The 21,034-nt window shown below is 37.7% G+C and overlaps 1 protein-coding gene and 1 pseudogene across 1 annotated transcript; one reads left to right on the top strand and one right to left on the bottom strand.

Annotated features, from left to right (window-relative positions):
- The first annotated feature begins 1,198 nt into the window (after positions 1-1,198).
- LOC141618098 (cleavage and polyadenylation specificity factor subunit 2-like) lies at positions 1,199-14,065 on the top strand (annotated as a pseudogene).
- On the bottom strand, positions 10,347-10,854 carry LOC141618099 (histone H3.3-like). The gene has a single exon (XM_074435213.1). The coding sequence runs from the start codon at positions 10,755-10,757 to the stop codon at positions 10,347-10,349; it is 411 nt and encodes a 136-aa protein (XP_074291314.1). The 5' UTR covers positions 10,758-10,854.
- Positions 14,066-21,034: the final 6,969 nt, after the last annotated feature.

Raw genomic sequence — 21,034 nt, 5'->3', positions numbered from 1 at the left:
CGTCAACCTTCACAAAGACCGATGAGACCCAAAACACAACCCGACACACTGACACAACTCAACGAAACACCAAAAAGCCAAAAGGTAGATTTCTACCAGGGAGGGGGGGAGGGGCGAGGGGAAGGGGAGCCATCCCTGGGTTGCAAGTGAGGCTTTCAATGACAGGACAGAGAATCGTAATATCGGAAAGGACAGAAAAACAAACCAGGAAGACAGCCAACAAGATCGTCGGACGGTCCAATCAGAACACAAAAGCCGTCGGTCGAGGTCCTAAACGAGGGGAATGAGCCAGCGATGAAGTGCGATCGATCACCGGAGATAGGCCTTGGGATGGCCCCATCTCCGGCGATCAGAAAGGGCAAAAAGGGAGGGCGGTGTGGGTCGGAGGATGCGGCGGAGCAGTATGAAATTAGATTTAGGGTTTTTTTGGGGAAAAAAAAGAGAGAGGAAAGTTAGAGAGAGAAGGAGTGAATCCGTGATGGATTAATTATAGTCAATAGATGTATTCTTTGCAAGCACGCTGCTGAATCACACTCCCATCTGTTCTTCAAATGTACTTATGCACAGGAGGTCTGGCATGGTTTACTTGCCTGGATGCAACTTAATGGCAGATCAAACAAATACCTCACTGAACTCCTATGGGCCAAACGACATGGGCATAAAAAGCATTGGAAGAGTGCCTGGTTCTCTAGTTGTATTGCAGGAGCCATTTACAGTATTTGGACTGAGAGGAATAAGCGACTATTTACTGGTGTTGAACAACCAGCAGCAATCCTTATTCAAGGTCTTAAATTCTCAATTCATGTCTTCATCCTTAATAGTGCTATTTGTAATACTCGGTTCATAGATGCCTTAAATTGTCCTTAGCCTCAGTTTGTTGAGGCTCTAGGGGATATTATTTTGTAAGTCTTTTGTTTCCTTTATTTTTACCCCTTTGTGGAAGAATATAAGGATCATAACCTTCTTACAAAAAAAAAAAAAAGGATTAATTGTTTTTTATCCCCAAAAGGTCATGTCTATCATTAATTATGCACGGTTCCCACGCCTAATCAATTTCCTACCCGTTTTGCATGCAACCGGTACTATCGACCCGTTTTAAAGACTTATTTGGTAACAAAATCATGAACGTAAAAATTCTCACATTGATCATTAAGAAACGACGTCGTAGTAGCCACCCCAAAACCCTTGCAAAAACCTCCACCCAAAAAAATCCCCAAATCAATTAAATCAAATTTCCCTCCATTACACCATAGAAGTGAAGTATTGCAGAAATCCTCAAATTAATGGGAACATCAGTACAAGTGACGCCATTATGCGGCGTTTTCAACGAGAATCCACTTTCTTACCTCGTCTCCATTGATGGCTTCAACATTCTTATTGATTGCGGTTGGAATGACCATTTTGACCCTTCTCTTCTCCTTCCTCTCTCCAGGTTTCTCCTTCCTCCTCTCTTTTTACCCCTTTCCCTTTCTTTTTCACTTACGTTTCAGTTGTTGTTACCGCCAATAGTTTACCGTAGTTGTAATTCTCGTTTAGTTTCGCGAATACTCCTTCCGTCTCTAAAATATACCTTCCAAAGTACGAAAAGTGTACCTTTCGTCTCAGTCACCTGTTTACCTTTTATATTCGTATTCGTTGCGAGGGGTATTTAATCAAAAGTAAACAAATGATTATAATTAGTAGAAAATAAAAATAGTCGTTTCAATGGAGATGAGCCGTCCTGTTGTTACTTAGGAACGTATGTAAGTTGATAATTCTCGGTCACCAAGTATAATCTTCGCTGTAGTCACACATCAACGGCTGAATTGATACTGTGCTTGTGGGGTGGGGTGGTGGGGTGGGAGTGAGCGGAATTTTGTATTTTATCCGACTGGGGTATTTACTTCCATGTCGTATTTGACGACCTTATTGTGGAACCCGTTGTTTATAACCTCAAGATTGCAATACTCAAATGGTTTATAACCTCAAGAATCTTGACTCTTGAGCATTTAAATCTCAATAGTGCAATACTCGAATGTGAGTAGGAAGGAGTAGTTTAGCTAGTATTGCTATCTTGAGGTTAAGATGCTCACTGCATCCTACCCACATTTGAATGTTAGAATCGTCAAGATATTTCTAGTGATGGAACATCGAAATATATAGTTCCGGTTTATTTTCAAGCTTGGCTCACCAGGTTATATACCATATAAAACTAAATTTTTGTACGAGGAATAAAGATTGAAGAAGAAGTAATGAGAGCAGATAAAAGATAATTTTTATATTAGTTAGAGGTTGTTAATAAATTTCTATCATTAACGACTTATACAATCAGGTAACTAACTATAACTAACTCTACCTAACTCTATAAGTGTGTGTAGTTTCCTAGTATTAAAACACTTGTATACTTTGTATTACTTTCACCATTTTTCTGGTCATTATTTCTCCAATGAATATTGTATTATTTTGTATTGTTCTGCTTCTGATAATCTGTAGGAAAGATAATCATTGCTATAAGCAGGGTTATGTCATTACACATATTTGTGTTCTTGATCTGCCTCTGAACGTAGTTTCGTTAAGACTTAAAGTTTGCCCGAGATCATCATGTGGACATGTTTATAAATTGCTCTCAAATATATAATCAAGTGTCTATCCATGTGCAGGGTGTGTTCTATTGTTGATGCTGTACTGCTATCATACCCTGATACACTGCACCTCGGTGCTCTGCCATAGTGCCATATGCAATGAAGCAATATGGATTGTCTGTGCCAGTTTATGCAACGGAGCCTGTCTACAGATTAGGTCTTCTAACTATGTATGATCACTATCATTCACGAAAGGTGAGATGATATCACTTCTAGATGTTTATTACAACATATTGTCTCCTATATTTGCATATTTATTTCTGTTTTATGCTATTTGGACCTAATTAAGCAACGTAGATTTGTTAACTTCCTACTTCCGTCTGCAGCAAGTATTGGAGTTTGATTTGTTTACTCTAGATGACATATATGCTGCTTTTCAAAATGTGACTAGACTGACTTACTCACAGAATTATCACCTTTCTGGTAAGTATGATATAACCAGATCTTTCCAGTCCTCATAATTCTCAAAGAATACATAACCTGATGATTCACTAGTGTGGTTCATGTTACTTTTGTTAAAAGGGTCAGTTTCTTGAGGAAACACATCCTGATTTGTAGTCCTGATACACTTGCATGATTTGACTTTTGTGGTCAACCTTTCTAGCTATTGGCTCCGGTTATAGCTGCATACTATTACTATCTAATTGCCATGAATTACAATGAGGGTCTTAGGCATGCAAATCAGAATTTATCTGTCTGATTGAATAAGATGTCAGTTTATACTGCTTTTGAATATTGTTTTAACATTTATTCTCTTACCGAACTTTTAATAACAGATAAAGGTGAAGGGATTGTTATTGCTCCACACGTGGCCGGACATCTTTTGGGAGGCACTGTTTGGAAAATAACAAAAGATGGCGAGGATGTTATATATGGCGTTGACTTCAATCATCGCAAGGAATGGTTAGTTGATCTCTTGAGTTTACTTTACTGTGTGGTTATGGGGCTGCTTGTCTCGTTGGACTTATTAAATTGCTTGATCAGGCATTTAAACGGAACAGTTTTTGAGTCATTTGTCCGCCCTGCTGTGCTAATAACAGATGCTTACAATGCTTTGAATAACCAGCCTCCTAGATGTCAGAGGGATCATGAATTCTTAGGTATGCTTATTCCTCTTCTCTTTGTATTGTAGATATTTTTTCAGTTGTTGTGAGACTCATTTAGAGCATAATTTTTAATCAATTGAAGCCTCTCTCAAATGTGAGGAAGTTGTTTAGCCACTGTAGAAGCTCATTGGTCATATTAAACAACTGCAATTTGTTATCACAAATTCTTGTTTAAGATGGAGGTATCCATCTTAAACCTTAAGACGGGTCAAATACATACCAAATCACATGGCAAGTTGCCTAGGAAATGTCAAAAGTTTTGTCACTATTGGCACCATGTGATAGTATTTGACCCGTTTTAAGACTTAGGACAGATACTCCATCTTAAGCAAGACTTACTGATTTCTTATTAAAGAGGTTCCTTTATTGACTTTGATTATCATTGGTCTGTTGTCTACTTGATTATTGTGTCTGTGGCTTCTGAATGTTCTTTTGGGGATATGCTTTGGAGTAATAATGTAATATTCAATACATGGTTGAAAATCTTTATTCCTGCTATAGGTCTTTAAATTTTATTCCAAGTAAAAAATGGGATTTGGGTGAAATCACCTTTTTATTTTTATGCTTTCTAGCCAATTTGCATCATACTGTAATTCTTAACTATTGTGGAATGTATTTTGTTGGGAATAGTTAGGTCTACTTTACATAAAATGTTTGTAAAGCATACTTTGGAAGAAGTGTTTTGTTGGGAGGTCAAAAATGACGATTTACAATTAAAATACACTCACATATTTTCAATCTTTGTTGAATTAGATGCTATTGTGAAGACTCTCCGAGGTGATGGAAAAGTGTTGCTTCCGGTCGATACAGCAGGGCGAGTGCTAGAACTTATTTTAATACTAGAACAGGTATGTGTAAATTTACAGGCTTAAGCTTTATGATTAAATGGCAGTTCACTGATGTTTTGTAATTTGTAACCGCAGCACTGGGCCCAACATCATTTGAGTTACCCAATCTTCTTTCTCACATATGTTTCTTCTCGTACGATAAAATATGTAGAGAGTTTTTTGGAGTGGATGAATGATTCTGTAGCAAAGTCCTTTGAGCACACACGTGATAATGCGTTTCTTCTGAAGTGAGTGATTCTTTTTCGCCTTCCATTGCCTCTTACTCTAGATTTAACTTCATTGGTGATTAGTATGTATTTGAGTTAGCGTCAGGAATTGTTCCACAAAATAAGTTTCTTGTGTGATAGTTTCCTCACACACCCTCCTCAAGAATTGAATTCTGTTGCTATTTTCTTAAATTAAATTACTTTTAGTTCGATATAATTAACTTACCAGGCATTTTTCATGGTTTTTTTGTAGGCACGTTTCACTTTTAAGTAACAAGAGTGAACTGGAGAATGTTCCTGAGGGTCCAAAGGTTGGTTATCGGTTATTCCGTACAACAGAACATATTTTTTTGCTTCCTTTTCGAAACTTCTAAGGTGTGCTTATTTTGTAGATTGTTTTAGCTTCAATGGCCAGTCTTGAAGCAGGTTTTTCTCATGACATATTTGCTGAATGGGCAACTGATCCCAAAAATCTTGTACTCTTCACAGAAAGAGGCCAGGTAATAATTTATCTGGTCTCTCTTTGATATATTTTCTGTTTGATACCTTTGAAGTTTGAACTTGTTGTCATAGTGCTACTACTACTTGGGAACGCTTTAAGAGGGATTTTTTTTAATACCTTCAATTACATTTGTAATTGCCTTTACCAACTCTCTTCTGCCTAAAATGCGGGAAGGATGATCTTCATCTATATTTAAAAAAGCGTCTCGGTGCATTTTAGCGGCGCCGTTTAGACGAGGCTCACTTAACGAGACTCGCTAGTACAGAATTTCCATATCTTTTTCATCTAGATGTTTAATTATGCCATTTCTTTTACCCATTATTCCTAACTTTTACTCATTTACATGTTAGCCACATGAAAACTCTTAAAAAAGGTATTGTTGCCCAAAATTTTACTTGGGAAGTACAAATTTGTCACTAAAAATAGAGCGCCTCGCATCCAAAAGGCGTGCGCCTTCATCTTGCGCTTTACGCCTCGTCGCCTCATAGTGCCTCTTCATACTAAGAATTTTATGCAAAAAGTTTAACAGATTTGTCGCCATTATCCCCCAGTGCCTCTAATGAGGCCCCTGAGTCAAGCAGGGTAGTTTGCAGGGGGACAAATGAAGGTAGAGATGTTGTTTCTAAACTGTGAACTGAATGACAGTTTGCCGCTTCATGGGGTAAGAAGCGCAAAAGATTTAAAGAGCTACATAGTATTTATGATTTAGCTCATTAGTTTAAAAGCCAAAAATATCTACAAAGATGAACATATCATGAATAAGAAGAGAATGCTGAAGGAGTGGATGCTTTCTTTCATTCTTTGATTTCTTAGATATCAAAGCCATATGCAACTGTCATATTGTAACTTCTAAAATTAAACTTGAATTATGTATTTTATCGGACTAAATTTAGCACTTTTCCATTCCAATAGGTTGGTAATTTTCAAAATATGTGTAGTGGATTTTGAAAAATCTAAACAGTCTATTAGAATTTTAGTGGAGGGTGTAACGTCTAATAAGACTGTAAATACTGACTTTGTAAGCTTGATTTACAGTTTGGTACACTAGCGCGAATGCTGCAGGCAGATCCACCTCCAAAAGCTGTTAAAGTCACATTATCAACAAGGGTACCTTTAGTAGGAGAGGAATTAGCAGCTTATGAAGAAGAGGAAACCCGAAAAAAAAGAAGAAGCCTTGAAAGCAAGTCTTAACAAAGAAGCTGTGACAAGTCCACACAGATTTGATCCTAATTTGGGTGATCCAATGGTGGTTGATTCTCATGAAACACGTTCTGTATTGGACGGTATGTGCATTGTCCATTTTAGGCTCGCGACATTTTTATTAATTTTAATATCACTAATTCACTATTATTAATAGATGCTATCAAGGATTAATTCCTTCCTCGGGGTAGGCAGAACTCTCAGTTGAATCTATCTCCCTTCTCAAATGGGTGTTAATATGTTAGTATCTACTGGTCCAGGTCATAGAAGTCGCTGAACCTTTTTAATCAACTGCTTCAGTGTCCATATTATAGATTTATAGATACACTCATGGTTCCCGGATTCGCTAATTATACACCCTTACCGATTCGCGATCCGCTCTTATAGAATGGGCGTAATATGTATTTCAGTAAGCGGAACTTCGCTCTTAACGATTTGCGATTCGTAGGGTACCATGAGTGAATTTTGTAACCCTGGATACACAAGCTAAGAGCAAGATAAGAAGCTATACCTCCCCCCCAGTTAAGGACCCAAACTTCTATGTTTTACAGTTAAGGGACTCTACTAACTCCTCCGTTAGCTTTCCCTGCTAATTTGCTTTCTTAACTGTTTAGTGTGATTATCCTTCTCTTTGTATCACCATAAATCGGTGATTATTCTTCTCCTTATATCACTAATCCTTAAATGTACTTAGAGGTGGTGATCCATCACTTTAATCAGTTCTACTTTTGAGACAAGGTAAATGGTACGGTCATACTACATTCGAATTTTATAGGCTGAATATTATCATTTGTGTTGGTTTACGTTGGTCTTATAATTTAGTTACAACTGGAACGGAAAAAGCGTCGTCATTTGTCACAACCCAACCCCGCTTTGACCCGGCCGATTTATTGTGATCGATCATTATAGGCGGTCGGAAAACGCCTACTTTCTTCTAGTGCCATAACCAACCCGATTACCACCTCTAGTAAAGCTAAGATTGGTATCTCTCTTTAACCAAAAAAATTACAAATTTTAATTTCTTCATTAGAAAATTGGAGTAGTTTTTAGGAGAAAACTTGGCTACAAACACAGCCTTTCCAAGCAAATCAGGATATCAACATAGATTACTTATGTTAGTTTCATGAGTGATGGAGTGTAAACTGATGGAGATGGTTTGCGCATGTAAAAAAATGTTTTGATTCAATTGAAGTTTAAAAAATGGGATAAGGAATTTTGCTTATAGCTGATGGAATATAGGAATTAGGAAGACGATGGAGAAAGCAAATAGTATTTTGTTGCTCTTTTAGATTTAAGTGTGCAAGACATGACAATCTTTTAAATTGATAAATTTCTAACAGTTAAGAAAACAAGTTAACATGGAAAGCTAACGGAGGAGTTACTAGAGTTCCTTAACTGTAAAATTTAAAAGTTCGGGTCTTCACTGGAAAAAAAAGCAAAGTGTAGGTCCTTATCTTCCTCGTAACTCCTGGATACACTTTGGGATACGTGTTGGAATTTTCGTTATTAGTTCTTATGGTGTAATCTGTACCATAGTAGGCATGTTGATTCTGCTAAATGTACCATGGACGAATCTCATGTTCATTTTCATTTGTAATAGCTGTTTGTTGTGATAGAAAAATGTGACAGACATGCACCTTTAGTCCTTTACCACTCAGGTTGGAATGTTGGATACTATGTTACACAGACTTGGTTAGAAGTATCAAGTATCCAAAGCAGGTGAATATCTCAGTGCTGGACTTGGCTATTTTAAGAAAAGTTCTCATGTTTTTGGTTGAAATGAAGTGTCCAAGTGTCGAGTGTCAAATAAGGGTACACGAGGTAAGAGGAAGAGTCGAAGTAACATACTCTGAATATATTGTTCCTCTAATTTCTTCCCCACCCTTGAATGTGCAGTTTTCATAATATTGATCTGGCAGACAGTAAAGGCATAATTATACTAATTGCTGCATTGTCGGTACCTTTATGCAGTTGGTTCTTCTGTTGGTGGATACAAGGACATCTCGATTGATGGGTTTGTTTCACCTTCAACAAGTGTATAGCCCCTATATTTCCATTTATTCGAAGTTCTGCTGCTTGGGATGATTTTGGTGAAGTCATCAATCCTGATGATTACGTGATTAAGGAAGAAAATATGGAACAATCATTTATACAGGTAGGGTAACCTTATTTTGCACCTGCTACTGAGGTTGTGCAATGGTGGATTGGTGGGTCTGTTTATAGACACTGTGTTGCCTGGTACAACTAGGTTAAATACTTTCCGATTTCAAATTTTCAAGCACTTTGTTGCTTCACTCCTGATATAAGTGGGTTATGCGACTGGAACGCTATTATTCTTCATATATAGATCTCATTATTGTTTTGTGCCTGTCACTTGCTCTTGGCATACTAGATTAATGGTTTTCTTTCATCCCTTTAAAAAAGAATAAACATAATAAGCAGAATGCAGTTTTAGAGCATCTCAGATGGGAATAAGCTTTTCATCCCGGATTCCCGATGTCTTTGTTTTGAATTGATTAGAAAATATCTCTTACCATTTAATGTGTTGGTGCATTTTCTTTCTTATGTTATGTAGCTGTTCTTTTCCTGTTAATTTACTTCTATTTTTGAAATTTAAGAGATCCTAATTTTATCTCAATTCTTGTACTGTTTAGGGCAGTGATGGAGAACTTGACGAAGGCTCTGCTAGTTTAATGTTTGATACTACACCATCTAAAGTTGTCTCCACTGAATTGACTGTAAGTGGCTAAGTGATTGTTTTTTCTTTTTTTTTTTTTTTTTTTTAAATCTTTAAAGAAGTTGGGTAATAATAAATTTTCTGCATCGTCATATGTTTATGTTATAACATCATACCATATCGTCTAGATCTTTCTAAGTAAGGTGTGATATGTTGGAAAATTACACTAGGATTGTGAGCACGTTATCTTTTGTTGGCATTATATGGAAACTGAAAATTAATCAACCTATCTACTAATGCTGCATAATTATCCTTTTTGCTAATCTGTAGAAGAAGTTGTTTACCTTGTTGAATCTTGATTTCGCTTGACTTTACAGTGTTAGATTGATGGAATAAAAGTAAATGACTCGCTAAACTGGCTATACTTCTTTTAGCGAGATTACCACTTCTTAACACAAGTTACATTTTGGGTGTTCTGGAAACGGTCTCTCTGTGTTGCTGACACAGGAGAAAGATTGAATACGTCCGAGTCCCTCTTACCTTGCAATTTGCAACAGCCGTTGAGGCATTGTGGTAATATTGTTGTTGGGGCTGATTTATTTCATTGACACTAAGATCATATGTTTTATTTTTGTGTTTTATCTCTCACATTCTCTTAAGAATAGCATGAATCAAGTTCTTTTACATTCGTTTCCTCAATGTTAATGTTCATAGGAATCAGCTTGGCCCGCATGTCTATGATTGAGTATAAATTGTGTAGCGGTATTTCTTCTTCAATCTCCACTTAACTTTCACGAGAGATAGCTCCTCCTGCTTAGTTTCATTGTTAAACTAAGGATTTTGATTAACAATGGAGTGTTGCTTTTTAACAAGATGAAAGTTTTAACAAAAAAATGTCATTCCTACCTTAAAAGCTTGGGTATAGCTCTAGATTTCCAGACATTACTATGCACCGTGGGATAAGAGAAGACATTCAGAATTCACTTTTCTATTCATTAAAAAAAAAAACAAAAAACGGAGCATTAAGAATAGTCACAGCAGCTAATAAGCTTGAAATTAGGGATAAAGAATAAATTGTATAACAAGCATCATTACGATGTAACGAATCTAAAGCTATAAGCTATATTCTTTACTTTTATTTATTAATCAAAATTGGAAGCAACGACCTGGAACTATCATAGAAAGCTTAAGCAATTTCACCCCGGATCCTCTTTGCTAGCTGGAGATCCTTTGGCATTACCGTGACACGCTTTGCATGAATGGCACAAAGATTGGTGTCTTCAAATAAACCCACGAGATAAGCCTCAGCTGCTTCCTGGAGAGCTAAGACAGCGTGACTCTGGAAACGCAGGTCTGTCTTGAAATTCTGTGCAAGCTCACGAACTAATCTCTGAAAGGGTAGTTTCCTGATCAATAACTCGGTACTCTTCTGATACTTACGAATTTCTCGAAGAGCAACTGTGCCAGGTCTGTATCGGTGAGGCTTCTTCACACCACCAGTTGTAGGGGCGGACTTCCGTGTTACCTTCATGGCCAAGCTCTTTCTTGGGGTCTTTCCAACTGTAGACTTGCGGGCAGTTTGCTTCGTACGAGCCATCTTAGAATTCTTCTTTGGAAGGAGGACGGCTTTTGCTTTTTCTTTTTTTAACTCTGTGTGAGTTATCAGATTATGCGAACTTAAGAATAATAAAAAGTTTTAGACAAGGGTATATTTATAGTCAAAGATTGCTTGGAGAACAAGGAGACTCTTGGAGACTCTGAATATAATTTCCTAAATACCGTTTGTGTCATTGTGTGTGAGATCTTTTAGGTATTATTTCCTAAATATACTGAGTAATATATATTGGGTGCTGATTTTCGCAGTACACATCTTACTCATAGTAGTACATTGTTGACAATTATACCCCTCTCATTTCCACTCCTATTTTCTCTCTCTAACTTCTCTCTATTCTATACTCTCTAATTTCACATACCTATTCTCCTTTAATTTCACATTGCGCTATTTCCAGCTAATGTTATCGACTTGTCAGTCGTCGTTGGGGGAGGGGGTTTACCGGTGGAGTAGGTTGCCGTCGCCGGCGGTATGTTGTGAACGTAATTAATTTACGGAATAGTACATTTCACCCACTGTGTACTACATTGAATAAAAAGCATTGGGTTAAAAAATTGATTAATCAATACTCGTAGTACATTGAGAAAAGTAGAAAAATTAAAGCCATGACTAGACGTATTGTATTCAACTATTCCTAACCCTGTACTACGTTGACATACAACAATACTACTACGTACTACGGCTAACGGCGGTCCATTACCACGGTACCACAAACAACATTATCACCGTACCACTGCTTCAAGGGTGACTCTCACCGTCGAACCACAGCGGCAGACCACCATCACCACCAACGCACCCACCATACTATATACTAATTAACCTTAATTACTTTAGACATAAACCCTAATTAAAAAGGAATAAAATTGTGAGAAAGAGTCAATTAAATTGTTACTGTGGGCTTAATGAATTAAATACTCGCTCTTCATTCGAATAATCGTTTATAATTGAACTATTTTAAGGAGGTTGGAGAAGGTTCAGATTTAACAATAGAGAGATGGTAGAGAGAATTAGATTTGATATTTTTTAGCCAAGGGTAGAGAAATGGAAAATTTGACATAAAAAGTACTGTAATAAGTAAAAATCGTACTGCGAAAATAAATTGCGTATATTTATTTATTTTTATAATAGTCATGTCTAGTTTGTGAGATTAGATATTTGGAAATCATATATTTTGATTATTACTATAATTATTATATTATTATAGGTATTATGCAAGTTTAAATATTAAATATTAAATAAATAATATAAATAAAGATGGTTATGCTGGCAATTGGAGTTGGGATTGGAATTGACGTCAGAAAATAGGAGTCATTACATAGATTTTTTTTTTCAGAAACAAATATACTGTAGTATCCTTGTAAGCCACCCTTTCATTTCGTGTTTGCAGTGATGATCATAAATGTCACGGTATAAAATAAAAATTGCAGACATTAACTATCATGATTAGTTTACATATCCCATAAAAATAGCATATTTTTCATTCTATTGATAGTATCAGCCTTCCCTTGGGGCTAAGTCTGTAAGATACTGTTGTTCAAGAATCAGAATATTAGTTGTGTTAGTTGGGATGCCGACCCCCCTCCCCCGGGGAAAAGTAGGTTTTGGAGTTCAGTATATTTGACACAAATAAAGGAGAAACAAAAAATGGAGTTTTAATCTTTGTCAAGAGAACTACGTGGGAAACTCCTCATTTTGAGTTCTATAAAAGTCTGCATTGGATTGGTATTGGGAAATGCACATAGATAGTCAAATTGTTTGGAAGTGAGTCGATTCGTTCCTATTTTTTTTTTGCTATAACCTGTGTGTCAACTGTTTCTACTGCCTGTTTACTTATCAGTTAAGTGACTACAACTTACTTAACTAACGTATCAGGCTCTCCTTAGGTGAGAGGTTCGATCTACTTAATGTAGACGAAGATACAACCAAGGAACAACTATTTGAGGGTTCCTAGCAATAACTCCGATTGTTGGAAGGTCTCTTACGAGGCCAAAGATCTCAGAACTGTTTTAATTTGATGCTGTTACTCATAATGCTCCAGGTGCAAGTGAAATGTTCGCTGGTTTACATGGATTTCGAGGGTCGTTCCGATGGCCGCTCAATAAAGTCAATTCTAGCACATGTTTCTCCGCTGAAGCTTGTGAGAATGATAATTATTTCATATTTCCTCTCTTTTATAAATACCAAAATTCTTCAACTCTGAAGCTCTGTTTTTTCTCAGCAACCTCTGATCCTATAATTCCGTAGCTGATATTGTTACTTTTCTTTTAGGTTTTGGTGCATGGATCAGCTGAGGCAACAGAGCACTTAAAGCAACATTGTATAAAACATGTTTGTCCGCATGTTTATGCGCCTCAAATTGGAGAAACTATTGACGTGACCTCTGATTTGTGTGCCTACAAGGTATGGCGTAAACTCGTGATTCTTTAGTATTGGAGTATGAACCAATGAAACAAAATGGCTACCTAAACTATTTGCAGTTGATTTATGTGATTTTCAACACAGTTTTCATTATGAGTCTTCTGAAAACATCTAATTACATACATGTCGTTAAATATGTGGTAATGCTGCGTGTATTTGATCCTTAATCTTACCCTACCATAGGCGGTAGCCTTTGCAGTGCTGGGATGAAGTTGTTGATCTTTTAACCCAAAATATTTGGTTCTTCTCCCTTTTACAGGTACAACTTTCAGAGAAGTTGATGAGCAATGTTTTGTTTAAGAAGGTATGTGGCCAAAAAAGTGTCTTATCTCAGTCCCAAGTTGCATGCAAAGTTTCAGCCAGGGTTCATCTAAATCTCCAATTCTTCGTCAGACTATTATAGTGTAGCTTTGAATGAACGACCTAACTTGTTCAAGGACAGGAATTAGGCTGATTGAAAGCAAAGTAGTTTCTGCATGTTACGAATGATGCCAATTGACTTAAATTTCATACAAAAAAGCATTCATCTCGAATTCTTTTCCCTATCCTAAATTTCCCTGTTTTTCTCCTTGAAAACATGTGATAACAGCTCGGAGAATATGAAGTTGCTTGGGTTGATGCTGAAGTTGGGAATACCGAAGGAGGCACCCTGTCCCTGCTCCCTCACTCAAGCCAAGCTCCACCTCACAAGTCAGTTTACAGCTAGATGAGTTAATATTGGGCCATTTTTGATCGAAGTCCGTTCATGTTCACAATTAAAGATGTGGTCGTTGGTCACGGTCGAATCAAAACACAATTTATAACTTCACAAACAACTCTACAATTAGTAAAGAGGCAAGTAAAGGTCGGATCCCAAGGGACGGGAGTTGAAATGAGATTTCTATTGCAACTAGTGGTGTCTAAGGGGTGTCACAATTTGGGTTGATGTAGAAGGTCACTAAACTAAAATAGCAATAAAAATAAACAAGCAAGATGAATTAAAGGGGTGTAAACAATTGATTAAAAGTACTAGGGTGTCATGGGATCATAGGGGAATCATGGGATATGATCATACAAACATGTTCTCAAATTATAAGCAAGCAATTATTGTTGTGATGGATTGAGTTGGGTTATATCTTACAATCCTAGAAAAGTTTGGGTCCCGGAGCCGAATCGATTAGATTGTACAACACCTACAAGTCGACTTAATCTTCCCTACTCAACAACATGCATGGTCTAATGAGACTCGAGTTGGGTTGTCTTACAAGTCTCATTGAAAAGATAGGAGATGATAGTAAATGCAAGGATTCATAGGCTTAGCATTTCATCAAACATAACATGTGCATAAGTTGAGATCAAAACAAGCAAGCAAATAAACCATGAAAGCATATTAATTTAAGCATGAATCATTCCCCATGTTGGTTTCCCCTAATCACCCATTTAACCCTAGCTAAGAGACTACTCACTTATTATCATGTTAATCATGCTAGCAAGGTTGTCAATCATACTAACAAAATGAAACATGATGAATAAATGAAAGTAATTAACAATAATTAAAAATGGATTAAGAGATTATACCTACTAATGATTCCAATAATAAAGCAAAGATAATAGAAGTACTTGATGATTGATTGAGAGGTTGTCAATCCCCTAATAATACCCAAATAATCTTCAATTACCCAAAATAAAGGATGAACAAGAGAGAGATTAAAGAACTAAAACTTGGATTAAAACTTGATTAATACTTGATTACAATATTGAAGAGAGATTTTATTGATATTAACTACTCTAATTATTGATAAGAAGAACATGCTCCTCTAATTAGACTAATGGGGTATTTATAGTGAAAATTAGGGAGGATGCATTAGGGTTAACTAATGGCTAAACTAGTAATTACACTTTTTAAGTTGAGCAAGGAGACTCCGGTATTTTCTGAGAGAAGGGCTTCTTTCTTCGTAGCTTGGAGAAGGGGAAATCGTGCTGTGCTGGAATCCGGGTGGAATAGGGTCGGGACGGGCGGATTCTGGCGTTGGAATCCGAGCGGATTCAAGAGAATCCGGGCGGATTGTGGAGGTGGAATCCGAGCGGAATAGGGCAAAGCCGCTCGGATTGTGCAGATGTGGGACGGACAGATTGGTGACAATCCGCTCGGATTGTCACTCAGCAACTCATCTCCTTCTTTTCTTCCCTTTTCTTCATAAATTCCTTGGGGATTTCCTTGGAGACTCAAGGATCTTTTCTCAACATTGCTCTTCTACTATCATATGTACAAAGGCCTTCTAATCTTGTCTCTCCTTGATGCTTGGTCATTGAATTCGATCAATTTAGACTTGTTTTGCCGTGAAAATGCAAGATTCTTACTTCTTTCCTACCAAGGGATCAAAATCTCAAAGAATATGCAAAACAAAGAACTAAAGATAGTAAATGACCCAAATATGCACTAAAAAGCATGGAAACGAGGCTAATTCGGGGACTAAATGTGCACTAATTATGGTCACATCAAATATCCCCAAACCGAACCTTTGCTCGTCCCGAGTAAAGAGGTGACTAAGACTAGGACCAATACTAACCTATCCTAATATTAATAGCCGATATGAGAAAATTAGCGGGTCTCACTCCGCCCCTTCAACTCACAAAAAGACAACCATGAGGTAGGATGCCTTCTTGCAAGGCAAGGTGGGTCTTGCCAAAATGGCGACACATCCAATCATTAAGCACACAAAACAAGTAATGGATGCATCTACAAAAGAATAGCCACTTTTCTCATCTAAGTGGCGGAAATTATCTACAAGGGAAGTAATTCAAGGGTACACACTCCTTCATAGATGCAATTTCTTCAAACTACTAAGCCTAGAATGATACCAATAAATCACCTCCAAATTGTGTCAAGCTAGGGTACCTTTGTCCTCAATCGTTAAATGCTTTTGTCAAGAGTAGACTCCCTATGGTGTTAGAAACACTGGAGGATCGCGGAATTCCCCCTCTTGCCTAGACAAGAAGAAGGGTCGTCCCCTCTCTACCATGCACAAAAATGGATATGATGGATAAAGGGATCGATAATATTTGAGTTTCATTTTGGGAGTTTGCTTTGTTGTTGTTTTTCCCCTCAAGTTCTTGTGGCATATAACATTTGAGAACACTTTCTTTGCCATTTCTTTTTGGTTTTTGGCATTTCAATACTTGACAACTTTTCAACTTTTTGTATTTTCTTTTTGAACATTTTCAAAGTCACCCCATATGTAGGGAGGGTGGCTTATATTTGAAGCATAGGAGTTTTCATTTTTGTTACTCCTCTTTTCTTTTGATGCATTTTGCAAACTTTTTTTCTTTTCTTTTCTTTTCTTTGAACTCAAATTGATTTCTTTTTGTTTTTGTGCCCATTCCCTTTTGTTGACAAAAATGTGGTAGAACATGGATGAATGATGGATGGATAGATGCATGGTTTCAAGGGTCACCTTGGAATAAACGGTAGCCAAGGAGTTATCACACCACAAGGTACTCTTGACTAGGCCTTAATCCATGGGTCAAAGGATACTAGCATGACACATCCTAGGGTGTTTTACAAGTATTCTAACAAGCAAAGTCTTAAGAACAAAAGGCATCTACTAGGGCCTATATACACTTGTCAAGCTTCCCAAGTAGACGGTTTCGCAAATTTTTTTAACATGCAACTATATGCCATGATGCAACTAGCATATAAACATCCTAATGCAAGTGATTCTACCAACTAATATGACATTTAATCTAAATACAATCCTAAGTTCACATTGTTTTTACCGCATCAATCAAAATAAAGCCACAAAGTCATTAACATAAAGAGGAAAAAAGGAGATTGGAAAGATCATACCATGCGGTCTTCAATATCCTCATGTCTCGGATGTGGCGTAGTCGATCAATGTGAACAAGGATGAACAAACACAATATATACAAGACAATTTATACAAAAGGAAAAAAAATGTTTTTGGGTTTTCGATTTTTCAAATTTTTATGATTTTTGAAATTTTTCCATTTTTTTGGATTTTTGAATAAGAGTTAAATGTTAGAATTCCCATCCCCACACTAATATGGGCATTGTCCTCAATGGCCAAAGTGATGGAAATTATGCAAAGATGATGCATGATTTCTACACTAAATGCAATCTACACTAAGCTATACTACATGATGCATGGTTTTTGTTATGACGGAGAGGATAATTTAGATTACCTCCCGTTGTGTATGCATTAACTTCCCCAAACCGAGTAAGACACTATTGCTAATGTCCAAGGATGGGTGTAGTTCATGCACACACTATGCTATGCATGAAACTAATTTGTCATTTTGGATTTTGAAAATGGGAACAATAGAATGAGAACACCTCAATGGTACCGAGGTGTGAGTCCTCTAATGGGGTTAGGACTACTCCAACAATGATCAAAATTAGATAAAATACAAAGAGAGAAATAGACAAACCATGAGAGTGTAGGAGTCTCCAAGGCTTGCTAATCTTCCATCATGCTATCATCATCACTTCCCTCATGAGAAGTGGACACATTACCACTTTCCTTGTCATTTGTTTCTTCACTTTCTTCCTCATCTTCCTCATCATCATCTTCACCATCCTTTTCTTCTTCTCTTGCTTCTTCCTCAATATTATCATCAACTTCTTCATCATTTCCAACAACCTCATTGTCACCCAAAACAACCCTAGATGCACCCTAAATAAGGTTCCTCTATCCGCCCAACTAGGCAAAGGACAAGATGGATCAAGGAGTCCTTGCCTAGCTAGATGTAGGAGGGGTGGATATTGAGCCAAGTAGGCGTTTTTCCGATCTTCATAGGCTTGCTTGTGCATTGTTTGCATGAGAAGAGTCACATAGTCTTTCCCAACTTCAATTCCTTCCGGCTTGAACTCTTCATACTCAAAAGGGTAAGGTGGTATGACAATGGAAGAGGAGGGTACTTCAAGATCACCCTTTTGTTGTTGAATAATATACTCGGCCTCTTTGGAAAGGGGAAGTAGATAATTGGTCCGGTGGACACTTAGACGACAAATCTTTGAAGGCAAGGTGAACGATCTAGCTTCACTAGTGAGCCATCCATACTTAGTGTCAAGGGGGTTATGGGCAACCCACTTGTACTTGTTAATCATAATAGGCATATCGACAAGATGGCCACCCTCCTTTGCTTTGTACTTGTTATCCTTATTGAAGTTAGGATCAAAGTGCTTAGCTAGGAGTGTGACTAGGCCGCCATTGACAATAACGGTCGTGCCCTTCTTCCCACTATCAACATTGAGCCATCTATCTACCAAGAGCCTCAAAGAATTGTAAGGCCTGGTGTGAACTCTTCCGATATTCAAAGCCGATTCAAGGAGAATAAAATCAAGTCTTGTGAAATGGTTGGTATCTTTCCTAGCAATTATGGTGTTACCCACGACCTTGTGCCATACTCTTATGCCCGGATGATGGACCAAAAGAGCACGACTCGCATGAAAATCCTCAAATTTCTTCCCGGAGATTGCCTCCCAAAGAGGTGCGGGGTCATACTTTTCATAACTCTTGAAATAACTCGGTTCATCACTTAGACCCAAAATTTCACCCAATTCCCTAAAGGAAATGCGTCTACTAACATTAGCTAGACGAAACTCGACATTCTCCCTATTCTCCATTTTGGTGACTTTCAAGGAACTTAAAAATTCGAAGGTAAGGGAGGGGTATGTCAATTCCTTTGCTTTAAACAATTTCTTCAACCCCATGGCATTGAAAAAGACTGTAGTTTGCTCTAAGACACCCAATTTTTCTAAGGTATCTTCACATATGAACTTGGTGGCTTGTAATGACTTCATAGCAAACTTCACAAAGGTATTTCTATGGGTATCAGAAATAAAAGTTACCTCCGGGTAATGCAAAAGTTGATTAATTACCGGAGTAGAAGGTGTTGTTGGTCCCATAGAAGGTTGTTGTTGTTGTTGCACTTCCAAGTTTGGTGTTAGGGAATTAGAAATATTTACAAGTGGTGGTTTAGGGAGGACTCCACCAAACTCTCATTCTTTGATGAGATGTCAAGGGGGCATGGTCAAGGTGTTGTTGATGTTGCTCAACACCTTGAAGAAGTAATCAAAAGCTTGTTCATTATCATGGTAGAGGTATTCAATAGACCTTGGTTCTTGTTGTCAATCTTGATCAATAGCATGTCCAATATAGGGATTAAAAATCCCTTCAAATTCGTCATCCCAAAGACCACATACTTCATTAAGTTGATCATTGAAGATCTCTTGTTTTGATGGAGACAATTCTCCCAATTTCTTCCCTTGGCCAATGAGGCCATCTTCTTCTATGAGACCAACAACACCTTCTACTCCGGTAATTAATCAACTTTTGCATTACCCGGAGGTAACTTTTATTTCCGATACCCATAGAAATACCTTTGTCAAGTTTGCTATGAAGTCATTACAATCCACCAAGTTCATATGTGAAGATACCTTAGAAAAATTGGGTGTCTTAGAGCAAACTAGAGTCTTTTTCAATGCCATGGGGTTGAAGAAATTGTTTAAAGCAAAGGAATTGACATACCCCTCCCTTACCTTGGAATTTTTAAGTTCCTTGAAAGTCACCAAAATGGAGAATAGGGAGAATGTCGAGTTTCGTCTAGCTAATGTTAGTAGACGCATTTCCTTTAAGGAATTGGGTGAAATTTTGGGTCTAAGTGATAAACCGAGTTATTTCAAGAGTTATGGAAAGTATGACCCCGCACCTCTTTGGGAGGCAATCTCCGGGAAGAAATTTGAGGATTTTCATGCGAGTCGTGCTCTTTTGGTCCATCATCCGGGCATAAGAGTATGGCACAAGGTCGTGGGTAACACCATAATTGCTAGGAAAGATACCAACCATTTCACAAGACTTGATTTTATTCTCCTTGAATCGGCTTTGAATATCGGAAGAGTTCACACCAAGCCTTACAATTCTTTGAGGCTCTTGGTAGATAGATGGCTCAATGTTGATAGAGGGAAGAAGGGCACGACCGTTATTGTCAATGGCGGCCTAGTCACACTCCTAGCTAAGCACTTTGATCCTAACTTCAATAAGGATAACAAGTACAAAGCAAAGGAGGGTGGCCATCTTGTCGATATGCCTATTATGATTAACAAGTACAAGTGGGTTGCCCATAACCCCCTTGACACTAAGTATGGATGGCTCACTAGTGAAGCTAGATCGTTCACCTTGCCTTCAAAGATTTGTCGTCTAAGTGTCCACCGGACCAATTATCTACTTCCCCTTTCCAAAGAGGCTGAGTATATTATTCAACAACAAAAGGGTGATCTTGAAGTACCCTCCTCTTCCATTGTCATACCACCTTACCCTTTTGAGTATGAAGAGTTCAAGTCGGAAGGAATTGAAGTTGGGAAAGACTATGTGACTCTTCTCATGCAAACAATGCACAAGCAAGCCTATGAAGATCGGAAAAACGCCTACTTGGCTCAATATCCACCCCTCCTACATCTAGTTAGGCAAGGACTCCTTGATCCATCTTGTCCTTTGCCTAGTTGGGCGGATAGAGGAGCCTTATTTCCGGGTGCATCTAGGGTCGTTTTGGGTGACAATGAGGTTGTTGGAAATGATGAAGAAGTTGATGATAATATTGAGGAAGAAGCAAGAGAAGAAGAAAAGGATGGTGAAGATGATGATGAGGAAGATGAGGAAGAAAGTGAAGAAACAAATGACAAGGAAAGTGGTAATGTGTCCACTTCTCATGAGGGAAGTGATGATGATAACATGATGGAAGATTAGCAAGCCTTGGAGACTCCTACACTCTCACGGTTTGTCTATTTCTCTCTTTGTATTTTATCTAATTTTGATCATTGTTGGAGTAGTCCTAACCCCATTAGA

Source organism: Silene latifolia, chromosome X (assembly GCF_048544455.1).
Source record: "Silene latifolia isolate original U9 population chromosome X, ASM4854445v1, whole genome shotgun sequence".
In the NCBI taxonomy this organism is placed as follows: domain Eukaryota; kingdom Viridiplantae; phylum Streptophyta; class Magnoliopsida; order Caryophyllales; family Caryophyllaceae; genus Silene; species Silene latifolia.
Note: the sequence above shows the minus strand (reverse complement) of the source record. Positions and strands in the feature narration are given on the sequence as shown.

Coding starts and splice junctions, on each gene's coding strand:
- LOC141618099 (XM_074435213.1), bottom strand. CDS start 10,757: ATGGCTCGTACGAAGCAAACTGCCCGCAAGTCTACAGTTGGAAAGACC.